A 14,374-nucleotide genomic window follows, 5' to 3' on the forward strand; every position below is an offset into this window, starting at 1 on the left:
ATAACTGTGGGTTTCGGGGGTCATCCATCAAAAAACATCACGTCTGTCACTCAGAGGCATAGCGACCCTTCCCGGCGCCCGGGGACAAAGTTTTCGATTTGAACCCCCCCCCCCTCAAACTTTTGATGTGCACCCCCCCCCCCACTCAAACTTTCGATTTGAACCCCCCTCAACCTATCAATTTATTTTTCCAAACCATTTTGGCGCCCCAACATATGTCCCCCCCCTTCCCCCCTCCACCTCCCCACCCCCCCCTTCCCCCCCCCCCGCCTCCCCTCCCCACCCCCCGCCTCCCCTCCCCCCGCCTCCCCTCCCCTACCGTCCCCCCCCCCCCCCTCCTCGGTACGCTACTGCAGTGTCACTTATCGTCACAAAAAACAGACCCCACATTCAAATATATGTTTTTTATCTTTTAAAAACACCGAAAACACCGATTTCGGACTATCCCTTCATAAACTGACGTCACAGGTGACCTACTCAACTCTACTTCACCTGCCCAGTGTCCTGCCAGACAACATGTTTTTATCGTTTAAAAAACAATTCCAGCCGAGCATGTATCTGACCACACTATCCTTTCATATGCTTAGGACAAAGAAACAGATGAACTCTACTTCACCTGCCCTGTATCTTGCCAAGTTCAGATAGGCAACGTTATCATTCACATCTAAAAAAAAAAATTGAAAAAAAAAATTTCATTGACATATTGGTCTAGAACCCGTGCCTCCTGCATGAGAGCTGACTACGCTACCATTTTAGCTATTTACTCGTGACGTCACAAGTGAATTTTTATACTATACTATGTGTCTCCTTATGCAACTTGATTTACGCGTATAGATTCTAGATCTAGATCTAAAAATAAGTCTAGTAGTACTAACTTTCAAATTAAATTTTATCTTAAATAAGCCAAACAAAGATTTATATAAAGAAAATTAAGGCCTGAAATAGATTCTAGATGTAGAATTTACATTGAATCTAGTGACCTACATCTAGGCTAGATCTAGATCTAGGCTAGATTCATAAATTTCCTTCGATAGCTGATCTTTAGATCTAGAGAAATTTATCGTAAAACTAAATGAAAAAGACAGTTGAAAATTGATATAAGTGTTGGGACGTAATAAATACAGCAAACGGACGTATTGTTAAAGTTATGACCGACAGAAAATTAGATTTAGAACGCGTTAAACTTTTGAATGGGAACACAATTTTCTTCAATAGACGCCGCCATTTTATTGTACTAAAGAGTAAACAAAAACCTGTGACGTCACTATTCCCACAAAGTTTAGTCAAGGTTTTAACATTTTAAAAAAAAATGGGTTATTCTGCGTAGGAATAAATCAATAAATTAATTAACGTCTTTAAATAAATTTGAGATCAACAGTCTGTCTGCATTAAAAAATTATTCTCTACCTGCATACCATTTTACAGCTTTCCAGGTAGAGTCGAACATATCACAATTTTCGATCAGGCAAACAAATAAATATTCAAACATGTAAACAAACTTGACTTTTAGTAGTATACTAGAATACCCGTCATCCGTTGGATAACTGTGGGTTTCGGGGGTCATCCATCAAAAAACATCACGTCTGTCACTCAGAGGCATAGCGAACCTTCCCGGCGCCCGGGGACAAAGTTTTCGATTTGAACCCCCCCCCCCCCTCAAACTTTTGATGTGCACCCCCCCCCCACTCAAACTTTCGATTTGAACCCCCCTCAACCTATCAATTTATTTTTCCAAACCATTTTGGCGCCCCAACATATGTCCCCCCCTCGCCCCCCCTCCACCCCCACTCGCCTCCCATTCCCCCCCCCCCCCCCGCCTCCCGTCCCGCCCCCCCCCCCCCCCCCCGCCTCCCCTCCCCTACCGTCCCCCCCCCCTCCTCGGTACGCTACTGCAGTGTCACTTATCGTCACAAAAAAACAGACCCCACATTCAAAAATATGTTTTTTATCTTTTAAAAACACCGAAAACACCGATTTCGGACTATCCCTTCATATACTGACGTCACATGTGACCTACTCAACTCTACTTCACCTGCCCAGTGTCCCGCCAAGTCTCAGACAACATGTATTTATCGTTTAAAAAATTATTCCAGCCGAGCATGTCTCTGATCACACTATCCTTTCATATGCTTAGGACAAAGAAACAGATGAACTCTACTTCACCTGCCCTGTATCTTGCCAAGTTCAGATAGGCAACCTTATCATTCACATCTAAAAAAAAATTGAAAAAAAAAATTTCATTGACAAATTGGTCTAGAATCCGTGCCAACTACATGAGAGCCGACTACGCTACCATTTTAGCTATTTACTCGTGACGTCACAAGTGAATTTTTATACTATACTATGTGTCTCCTTATGCAACTTGATTTACCAAGATCTAGATCTAAGTCTAGTAGTACTAACTTTCAAATTAAATTTTATCTTAAATTAGCCAAACAAAGATTTATATAAAATAATTAAGGCCTGAAATAGATTCTAGATGTAGAATTTACATTAAGTCTAGATCTAGAATTTACATTGAGTCTAGTGACCCACATCTAGGCTAGATCTAGATTCTAGATCTAGGCTAGATTCATAACTTTCCTTCGATAGCTGGTCTATAGATCTAGAGAAATTTATCGTAAAACTAAATGAAAAAGATAGTTGAAAATTGATATAAGTGTTGGAACGTAATAAATACAGCAAACGGACGTATTGTTTAAGTTATAGCCGGCAGAAAATTAGCTTTGTAACGCGTTAAACTTTTGAATGGGCCACAAAGTCTATGATGGAGTCCGCCATTTTTATTGTACAAAAAAGTAAACACAACAAGGGACGTCACTATCCCCACAAAGTTTATTCAAAGTATTAACATTTTTAAAAAAATACGGTTAATTTAACTATGAATAAATCAATAAATTAGTTAACGTCCTTAAATAAATTTGTGATTAACAGTCTGTCTGCATTAAAAAATTATTCTCTACCTACATACTATTTTACAGCTCTCCAGATAGAGTCAAACATATCACAATAGTCGATCAGGCAAACAAACAAACAAACAAAAAAACAAACAAAAAAATAAATATTCAAACATGTAAACAAACTTGACTTTTAGTAGTATATAGATAGATAGATAGCAGCTTTTCATTTTTACACTTGCAGCGATTTGTTGTGCACTTGGTTGTGCAATTGCAGCGAGTGTAGCCTTGGCCCCCAGTCAATGATTGTGAAGATGCGATGGTTCGTAGTGATTTTTCCTCAGTGCCAACTGACGACAATAAGAGCAGTTTTTCGTGAAGAATTGAAAACTCACTTCTAGCATACAGTTGTTTTAGAACACCATGTTCCGTTCCTAATTTGTAGAAACCGCCCTCGACGCTCATGACAACTGCAATCACGCTTCGGGGATCACCGCGACCTCTGTCAACATCTGGAACACGGATGCGTACATTGTCACCCACTTCACCATCTTTAAATTTTGTATTAGATGTTTTAAGCATCTTAGCACCTTGATTTTGCAAGCCAGTATGAGCTGCTGACCCGTGTTCCATAATGTCTTGTTTGTTGTGACACAATCTGCAGGTAATGTTCCCTCCGTACCATTCGTCTGCTTCATTTGGTACTCCACAAATAGCATGGACATCTTTGCCACAGGATCCACAAGAATGAGCTGCACTACAATGTTTTTCACAAACTATACAGAATCTGTTGGCCACATTATTGTCACGCAACTGGTCTGGGCGTTCCGCCACGGCAGCATATGTGCTAGCTGAAGATGTAGTTGCATTTATGGCAACCTCCATTTCTTGTTCAATGTTCTCAAGATCTTCCTCAGTAATAATTTTATTGAGAGCCTCTCTTGGTAGATTTGAAGTGCTAAGTCCCACTTTTGCTTTGCATCCAAACATGTCTGTCTCATGGTCTGACGGCCCTTTTGATCCATGTCGCCTTGCATATAGAATACTATACAAACAAGAGCTAAACAATACGTTACTCACAATGAAAACGCACCCAGAATAATGAAAACGCGATCACAACTTAGTCTAGATAGAACATTGGCCAGGACATCCCGGCCAGTGCGCGCATTGGCCGGCCAATGTACGAAATACGATCTTAGTTCTAAGTTCTTCGGGCTTTGGCCAAGAGAGCCGGCCAATCCGCGCATTGGCCGGCCAATCCGGGGTTTGGCCGCACTTCGGGCTTTGACCGTAACATCGACATGCTTATGCGCTTTGAAACGTAATAATTCAAACTGAATTTTAGCCGTCATTTCGTGCTTTTTTTTTTTTTTTTTTTTGTATACTGGAATTCAGATAAATTGAAAGTTGCTATTGAAAATAGCCTGGGCCAAATAGTTCGATAAAAACTTATCAACAGCCCCATATTGTAGGTTGGGGTCAACTGGGTGTGTCCATGAGGCCCAGGAAATGTTACAAGTAAAAGGGGACCCCGAACCCAAAATGAAATTGTCATTGTGCATTTTTTTTCTCTATCAAAGCCTGATTTTTGCACAGTGACATGAAGAAATACCAACAATTGTTTTAAAAAATAAACTCTAATAGGATCATAGCTGAGGCGTGGTGTTATTTTTAGGAAGGAAGTAGGAGTCCGGCTCTTTGTGACGATGTGCGATTGTGGAGAGGTAAAAAAAAATTTAAAATCCTGTCGTCATCAATGGATAACCCTATTTATGTGACCTATGCCTATGAAGGGATAAAGAGGTCAGCACAATGCACAGTCCCCTTTACTTTCCCTAAAATGTGAACCAGGTATCCATCAGATCTAGTGTTTCTCCCAGCCTTTTTTCTCCGATGGGGGGGGGGGGGGGAGGGACGGACACTGGTAAAAGTATATATTTTCTTTATAAATTCCATTTCGTTCGGGGGGGGGGGGCGGAGGGGACGGGACGGGACAGACACCCCCCCCCCCCCCACCCCAAAGAGATGCCTGGAAGAAACTCTGATCAGAGCTGGGAAACTGTGATAAAGCATTAAAACCTAAAAAGTGTCATGTCAAAGATGGACGACCCTTGAGTCACATGTGCCTTTTAAATGTGTTGTTTTCAGCTAGTCTAAATCTTATATCTTAAATTTGCAGTGGTTGCAGCTGAACTTTTTTTAAAAATAATTATAATTAGGCACCACTTGTTTGCTACTTTCATAAATAGTCGAGTTCACTTTTTTTACTAGGCTTTTTATAATACTTTTAGGCCGCTCGTCAAACACAATTATGTTTTGTTAATTAAAGATCCAGGGTTAGTGTTATGATAAAATTTTCTTTCTTCAAAATGTGAGGATGTGTGAAGGGTGTACAGTGTAGACCTCCCCAATAATTCAGAAAGAAAAAAAAAATGTATTAATTAAAGATACCTTAGGTGTTTTAACTTGCACTAACTATCAATGTACCACCATGAATAAAATAAATTGCTGTCTTGAGCAGATTCACACAAAATGGTTCAACATTTCAAATCAGTTCAATGGGTATAGAATTGTAGCCAATATTCTCAGGTGGACATAGTTTTAATTTGATTAATTAAGACTGACCAGCACTTCTTTAATATTAATAAGCTTCTGAGGCATGTGTCACAATCTGATCCAAAACACACCATGAGTGTATAGATGGTGGCCAAGATATCTAACTATAACAAATGTTGGCACACAATGCATCAGTAGCTCATAAAAGATGGTAAGATATTTAGCTACATATGAGGAAAATAGCACATCATGAGCTCATGGTGCCAAGATATCTAAGTACACATCTTTGCAAAAATACATCTTGAGTTTATAGAGATGCCAAAATATCTATGTACACACGGCACACAATACATCATGAGCTCATGGAAAATGCCATTATATTAAGCTTCAAATGCAGAGACACAAAACATCATAAGCTCAAAGAGAGTACCAAGATATTACGCCTTTACCACAGACTATCCAAGCAATGATAAAAAAACTAGCTACATTAGTTAGTTAGTTAGTTAGTTAGTCCTCTTTGCTCCTTATGGAGCATAGGGCCTCCACCATTTCCTTCCATTTCTTCCTATCCTCGGCTATTAATTTTGACATCTCCCAAGACATCCCTATTGGCTTCAGTTCTTCAAGAAGACTCCGCCTCCAGGTCTGTCTTGGGCGCCCTCTCTTCCGCTTTCCCTGGGGGTTCCACTCAAGCGCTTGGCGTGTAACATTTGTGTGAGCCTTTCGCAGTGTGTGACCCACCCAGCGCCACTTCCTCCTTCTTACTTGCACACCTATAGGCTCCTGCCTAGCTTTCCTCCATAGTTCCAAGTTCGGCACTTTGTCCTGCCATCTCAGCTTCAGTATCTGTCTAAGGCATCTATTCATGAAGGTCTGTATCTTTGCTGTGCTTGCCTTGGAGACTCTCCATGTCTCTGCTCCATACAGCAGAACTGCCTTGACATTAGAGTTAAATATCCTAATTTTTGTGGTAATGGAGATGGCCGAACTTTTCCATATGGGTCGCAGGACTGTGAAAGCACAGCGGGCTTTATTAACTCTAGCGCGTATGTCCTCCTCTGTGCCTCCCGTTTTGCTGATCTTGCTGCCAAGGTAGACAAACTCTTGCACATCATTTACCTGTCTTCCGTCTATTGACACTGGAGCCTCCTGTTTATAGCTACATGGGGACCACTGATTTATTCCAGCTTCACTCGTATAAGCTCAGACACATCCCTGACATTTGGTCTGCTGTTTTCTTTTACTAGTAATGAACATTACTCCATGGTTATTGGAGTAATTAAAACTACCTCAACTTAATGTACATTAAAAAGGATAGAAGAAACAAAACAATAGGTAAAAAAAACATCAGAATGTGTCTTGTTATGATTAGAAACATAATTAAACATCAATACTTAACATTAACACTAAGACATAAACAAATGTTTAAGAAGAAACAAATTCAAATTTTAAAAACATTGTCCTTTTTTATTCAGTCACAAAAAATATAAAAAATGACCTCTAATTATTATGGAATTTTCATACTAATTACAACAAAATACAAAATGACCCATGTTTCTATTGAAACAAAAAAACTGTAATAGATTGCCCTGAATAATAGCCTGTAAAAGCTCACAGACAAGTGTTAGTTAAACAACAATTAAACTTCCTCTCATTGTTTTCCTTTGCTAATTTGTTTCTTTTTGTTATGCATTTTTCTTAACAGAAATGCTGTGGTTCCATTATCTGATTAACTGCAATTATTAGTTAACAACAAATGAGCAAGTGAAAAAGTCAGGAAGAAAGAAGGTAGCACATATTAGCATATTTTTAACGTCACAAAATACAAGACTGTACTGTAAATTATTTGTGCAAAAAAGGCTAAAACAAGGTGATGGAAAATTGGTACTATAATGTTCCTTAATAATTAAAATTGAATTATTTTTACCATTAAATATAAAATGAATTTAAGTTTTTTTTATTCATTTTTAACAAGGAAAGACTTAGAATTTATAAAGTTTTTTAATGCTTGCCAGAAAATTATAAAACTAAAAAAATTACTTTTTATGAAAATTTAAAAGGTCAAGTTGTACCTGAACATTACAATACAATTCTAGATTAGACATTCATAAGTAAGCACTGGCTGTGGTTAATCAGGAAAATATTATTTACATTTAAATTGTGTACTAGCTAGGTCTACCTTCTGAAAACTAATTTAATATTACAAACTTTAATATGTTACATATTTATTTTAAGTCTCAACTCATTTTAAGTTATTGAGGAAATCAAATCTCTTTCAAGTACTATCAGTATTTTTTCACTAAATTTACAATTCAATGATTTTTATGTACAAAGTAGATTTTAGTAATTAATTAAATTTCTAACTACTTTAAGTTTGCCACTTTCTTTTGCGTACCCAACATCTCCTGGGATAGTTCTATCAAGAAAAATGGTAACGCTTTGTTTGCTGAAAACACCTTTAGGTTTCAAGTCTTCAAGAAGTTTAGAGAAAGTCTTCAACTCCTCCTGTGTACTGTTTTCCGTGAAAGCTGCCTGCATCTCATTCATCTGAGAAAGACCAGGAGATATTTTAATTTACACAACATGGGGTCAATATTTAAACATTATTGAATACAAGATCATATTTAGTAAGGGAAAGATGTGCTACTGTACAACATATAACTAGATAATAACACATATATAATAACACAAAATAATTATCAGTTCACTCTTCAAAGAAAATAGTACGGGTAAATGTGAAATTAGATGGTAGCTAGCCCTTATCAGAAGTATGTAGTAGCTATAACACATATTCTTGTCATAATTATTCCTTTCCACTCCCCGAGGGGCATAGGGCTGAGACAAGCCAATGAACACAAATTGTAGCAACTTTTTTAAACTCAAGCCATGAAAACCCAGTCTACACCATCTCTCTTTATTTCAATTTGCTGGCTTCCAAATGGCATTCACCAGCCACAATCATGCTTGCCTTCCAAGAAGGCATCTTCATGAACTGAGTTTGCTGTAATCAAGTGTTTTATCAAGTGTTATCACTTGTTGGTCAGGTGTTTCAGGATAGAACTGTTGGCCTTCATGGCTACCTGTGGAAAACCACCACCACACTTCACCCAGTCCCTCACAATGCCTGTTACCATCTCCCAAAACTTTGTATTCGGAAAGCATTTATAAAATATAATTAAGTTGAATTTCAATGCTCAGAATCAAATCATTATTATAAATACTGAATGTAAATTGTACTACTTCTCATAAAAAAATGTACGATAAAAACAAATGTTAAATACACTTACTGTATCAACATAAAGTCTCATGCTTAAAGGTTGAGTCACATCATCTGATTTTTTATTTATATATTCCAGAGTATTCAAAAGAGCAGTAAAATTTTTCAACTTGGCATAACAAATCAACTGAAAATATATTACATTCAACTAATTGTTTTGTTTTTCATTTAGTTACTATTTCAATTGTTTTTTTTTTCAAAAGAAATATTATAAAAATGTAAGAAAACAATGGGGCATTTTGTTTTATTTTTAACACTGATTTGTTTAATCAAGTTGTAGGGTCAAGGTAACTTAAAAATAACTAATAAGTGTTGAAATGTTTTCATACATAAGATTTTTAGCTAAATACACTTAAATATTTCTAGGTAAATAATTCAAATGAAATTCAACTCTAAATTTGTGAAAACACGTACTGACACATTCTAAAAAAAAAACACTAAAATTAATGTAATATTACTTACTTTCATGTTTAAAATAACTATATATTCTTTACAGCGCTCTAATATTTTTAAAGCATCTTTAGGCTTGTTCTAAAAAAAAAAACAATAAATGTCAAAGTTTGGTTTATTAATTAAAGGTAATAAAAGATCATCTTAATTTTAAAAAATTGTTTTTGTTTAACTAAAAAATGATTTTATATGGAGTATTGTAAAATTTCATTGTGAAAAGTTAAGTGAATCATAATAAATATAGTTCATAAGAGCAATAAAACTTTGCCTTTTATTTAAAAAAAAAGTAAAGTACATGGGGCAGGTGAAGTGGAGTTTACCTGTTTCAGTGACCTAGGCCGATGAAGGAATTGTATGGCCAGCACTATGCGAAGCCACCTTTATATTCCCTAACATTATGAGTCAGGTACCCATCAATGCCTGGTGGACACCTACAGATTCGAGTCCATAAACCAAACTCGAGACTTCTAGATTAGCACTCTAACATTCAACCACACTGTCCCAATTTTATACCCTAAACTTTATTTCAAAACAATGAGACATTTGAAAATAACATTAATCAAATTCAGAGTTTTAAAAATGTTGGTAAATAACATACTTGGTTTATTGCTAGCATAGCAGCATACAACAAAGCTCTCCGAGGCAAATTATGTTCTTGCATCAGGTTATGGGCCAGTTTATAACAGGCAGCATGGCTCTCTGTAGAATTCTGAAATTTCATATACCTGAAATTTTATATATTTAGTTACGTTTGAAAATTTTACTGCCTAGCATAGTATTTAGTGGTTATTGCTAAAACACCTCATAAAATATAAAAAAAATCTGTTTGTCCTTACAATATGATAATAAGAGGCCATTGCTAGAGTGACACAGTCTATATTAAAAGATTTCAGGCCAGAATACACATCAAGCACTCGCTCATACTGTTTGGACTTGAAAAGGAAATCCATCAATATTTTATGACTTGTGATGTCATCAAAAAACTTTGAACACAGCTGAAAAATGATTAATAACATTTTCATCTTAAAGATGTATGAATTTCTGGGTTATACTTTTAAATATTTTAGCTAAAATGCTTGCGTTTTTTTTTAAAATACATGCTGTGAAAAATTAATGTTATTATTTATAGTTTTGTATTTAATAAAACAGTGCAGCAAATTTTTTAAAAAAGTTTTGGTCTTTAACCCAAACTATGTATAGTACATTTATTTACATATAGTAATAAAAGTCTAGTCGATAACATTTTGAAGAAACTGGCACAAGCAAAAAATAACTAGTTTTATTCACATAACTTTCTTGTTCTAACACTAGAGGTCCATTGTCTATGATTTTTTAAAAGTTACAAATTCTTTTTTCCAGAATTACGGGCAATATATTAGTGCAACTAAAATTAATTAAATTGCCTTTGCCGTTGAATCCAGCTTTACTTATAATGCAACTAATACAGTGATATTGAAAAAGAAAGCAATTTCAGTGTCTTCAGTGAATTTTTTTCTAGCATTAAAAATAAATATTTTTTACTGAATTAATATTAGAAGTAAAATTTCATTTTAGTTTTTCTGGAGTTATTGTTATTTTTTTGTTATTGGTAAACTTTTAAGCTATTTACAATTCATTTAAAATAAACGTGAACCATTTTTCTGTATGTTGCTTTATTATTTTTAGACGTTTAAAAATATTTTATAATAGTTTTTTTTTTCAAAGTGATGTTGTTGAAAATATGTCATCTTTTCACCTGGCCGTAAGGAAATTGTAATCATACTTTTCCCCGAGACAGTAAACTTCTAAATGTCAGAGGCTGAAATTTATTTTTGGATTCTCTAAAGTGAACCTATACATTCTGAGTGCAGTTTTGATGTAAACATTTTTTCTAATCCTGTTCAAAATAAGAAAAATTAATTGCAGAAACTCATGCAAGGCAATGCTTTAACAGAACAAACTCTACAATGTATACTTACAGAGTTTTTGTATAGAGCATAAGCTTCAGTAGGTAAACCAAGATAACTGTACAGCCTCAAGACAGATGCTCCCAAGTGTATATTTTCTATATCTACAACATCTGACTGACTGGTAACATGAAAGAACAAGAAAACATACAAAGTATTTAAAACATGCTGTAAAATACCTCAATTATAAATATTTAATAATAATCATTAAAAAAGTTTTTAAAAACCCACGTTTTCTGATTGAACTAAAAAGTAGAAAATAAATGCTATACATCACAATAATGCAAGCGATCACTCTACTATAAGCGATCAAAAATGTGGGGCGCCGAAGTAAAAGTTATCTTACTATTGATTAGATACTACTATTGACTTTTATTAGGGAGCTTGTAGAGAGTCAACAGTATTAGAAACTGTAAGAAAATCACGGCGCCCCACGTTTTTGATCGCTTATAGTAGAGTGATCGCTTGCATTATTGTGATGTATAGCATTTATTTTCTACTTTTTAGTTCAATCAGAAAACGTGGGTTTTTAAAAACTTTTTTAATGATTATTATTTTCTACTTTTTAGTCTTTGTCTGTTTGTTTGCATTAAAATCTTGCTATCGATTTTATCTTTTCACTTTTTTTTTGGGTAAAGGAAGACAACTCGTACAAAACACGTTGTGCGAATACGTTACTGACTAGAACACATAGATTTGAACCCGTGTCGAGTAGGATAGCAATCGTGTGCCCAACCACTCGACCATATCGTCTCCCCCATACTGGCCACCAGTGTTTGTTCAACACAGCGTGAACACTACTCAGTAAGCAGAAACAGGGAGAGTACCGAACCTTGTTTTCATCAAATTACAGTTACTGGGTTATGTCCCTTTTTCCCCACGTTTTTACTACAATTATATAGCGCTCTAAAATGCTCAATAAAATGTTTCCATGGATCAATTTAGTAATAATAACAATTGAATATTCTATTGTCATCCAAAACAAAGCTTCCCGGAAAATTTCAGCGCGCTAGCTAACTGGGAAGTGCCAGAAATTTCGATCGCAAGATTTGATTGGAAAGACAAACAAACAGAGACGAAAGCAAGTTAAAGAAAACGTGGGAAAAATTAATACAATTGTTGGGATAGATTTTTTCAAAAAATTAATTATTTAAAACCACACATTACATAATAGCTACGTAAAATCAAAGTGAAAGTAGAAGTAAAATACAAACAATTAAAAAAAATTATTTTGATAATTCACCTGATAAATTCAGTTAGCTTCTCTATTAACAGTATATCTGTTTTAGACTCAGCTACATGTATCAAGTCTACAATGTCATATGTAGCGACTTTGGCTTCTGCTGGAGTTTGAATTTTATTCAATTTTTCTACTAAAGATGCTATAAATTTAAGAGATTAGAAAACATGATTAGAAATGTTACTTCATATGTACCACTTTTGCATTCCTTAATTTTCACTCTTAAATGACATTGAAAACTGAATTATACATAAAATTACTAAAACAATATACAATAATTCCAAAAATATTATAAACATAAGTGAAAAAGTTTTGGTATAGACACAAATTTAAAAAGGTTGTTGAAATAAATTATCATTCAGAAATTTTAAATGATTAAGCTTTTAATACTTTTACAAATAATTGATATGAAAAACATGCCCTGCCTTTTCCTGCTGTACCAAGAACATCAATACGAAATAATCTTTGCCTGAGAAAACGATCCAGTTTTGTGTCTGCTTCACTCAGCAAAGTGCGACAAACTGATGAAAAATTAATTAATTTTTAAAATAAAATAAAATTCCAACATTTAAAAATTGATACCAATGTTTTTAAAGTAATTAAAAATAGTAGTCATCACATTTCTTTTGCACCAACTTATAACTAATTGCAGTTGAGAAAGATCTAGTTTACAAGAAATTGAATGTATATTTAAAAGATTCAATCTGTAATTCACATTGTCTTTCAATTGAGTTTTGACTTTTGTCACTTTTAATATATTTAAAGGTATTTTAGTATGAAGTGACTACTTGGGGAAAAAAAAGTTTTTGGCAGAAAATAAAAAAATCAATAGTTCTGTGCATGCACAGTGACCTTGATAGCTGCGCTAGGTTAGGGTTACGGTTAGGGCAGGGTTTAGGGACAGGGTTCCTCGGTTTGTTTGTAAACATACGCCTGCGCAATACCATCAAAATACGCATGCGAATCTTTTTCCGGCCAGAATCGCCCATTTTATTATGTATTGCACATGCCCATTCCAACGCTCTATATCAAACTAATGCATTTCTTTCAACAAAATGAATGGTTTGGTCTGAGATAAAAGCTTCTTTTCGCGGAGATATAATGGTTTTGAGATATTTTTTTTTAAATCAGAGATAAATTTAAATAAATGCCACTAACTAATTTCTGTGACATCAGTTTTCGAAGTGATCTGTGGTTAGCACAAGCATTTTAGTTGTTATGTAACCATACTAGGCCTCAATAGGGCCTAGCTTGTCTTGCTCTAGACACTGAACTAGAGAGATGGATGAGGATGCCAGACATTTTAATGATTTTTTGCCAGAGGACGTCCGACGTTCTGACCGGGATTCATTTCAAAGGGAGGACTCGAAATATCGTCCTCTAGTTACAGTAGAATCTATTGATTAGCCTAAACTGTTTGAATGTATTTTGCTACATATTTTAAGTAACTATGGATTGTTAAATATTTTAACAAGAATGTGTTGCATACATAAACACTGCATTGAGTTCTTATGGTTAAGAATAATGGAACCCAGTTTCTGTCTTCCTATGGAGGTCGCCATTTTTTAAAGAGAGTAGTGGTTCTTATCACTGACGTCATCATATTACAGAAAGTTTCCGGTTATGGTGATAATTTTTAACTGTTAGATTTTAAGATTACGTTTCATGGGTACACGATAAGTTGTTGGCCTATCCAGTTTAAGAAAATAGCACAAGTCTTCCATCTCGACTTGATTAGCCTAGCTTTGAGCTTGAAAATCCCTCGTAATTAGACAGTAGGCAATATTCTTCTACCGTTTGCAACATCTTGTGAGATGAATTATAGTAACGCTTCATTGTAAAGGCCTGTATGGAAATGGGGTGGTAGGCGCGAAGAACCCTTTATCCAAACATTTATCTCGACCTGTTATACACTTATAACTGTAATACTAATATCTAATGACGTACTGTGTACTTTTATTTGTAATTTTAAATTTGATTATTCGAGATATAGCTAGACCCACACATT

General features: G+C 35.2%; 1 protein-coding gene across 1 annotated transcript; it reads right to left on the reverse strand.

Moving 5' to 3' along the window:
- Window positions 1-7,132: 7,132 nt before the first annotated feature.
- LOC131932565 (pentatricopeptide repeat-containing protein 2, mitochondrial) lies at window positions 7,133-13,939 on the reverse strand. The gene is made up of 9 exons (XM_059289490.1): window positions 13,856-13,939; window positions 12,792-12,887; window positions 12,370-12,508; window positions 11,139-11,247; window positions 10,017-10,175; window positions 9,779-9,889; window positions 9,193-9,261; window positions 8,741-8,857; window positions 7,133-8,000 (listed from the first exon to the last, which is right to left on the reverse strand). The coding sequence occupies exons 1-9, from the start codon at window positions 13,926-13,928 to the stop codon at window positions 7,794-7,796; spliced, it is 1,080 nt and encodes a 359-aa protein (XP_059145473.1). The 5' UTR covers window positions 13,929-13,939; the 3' UTR covers window positions 7,133-7,793.
- Window positions 13,940-14,374: the final 435 nt, after the last annotated feature.

This window comes from Physella acuta, unplaced genomic scaffold (assembly GCF_028476545.2).
Source record: "Physella acuta isolate Inbredline_101_S28 unplaced genomic scaffold, ASM2847654v3 ptg002216l, whole genome shotgun sequence".
In the NCBI taxonomy this organism is placed as follows: Eukaryota; Metazoa; Mollusca; class Gastropoda; family Physidae; genus Physella; species Physella acuta.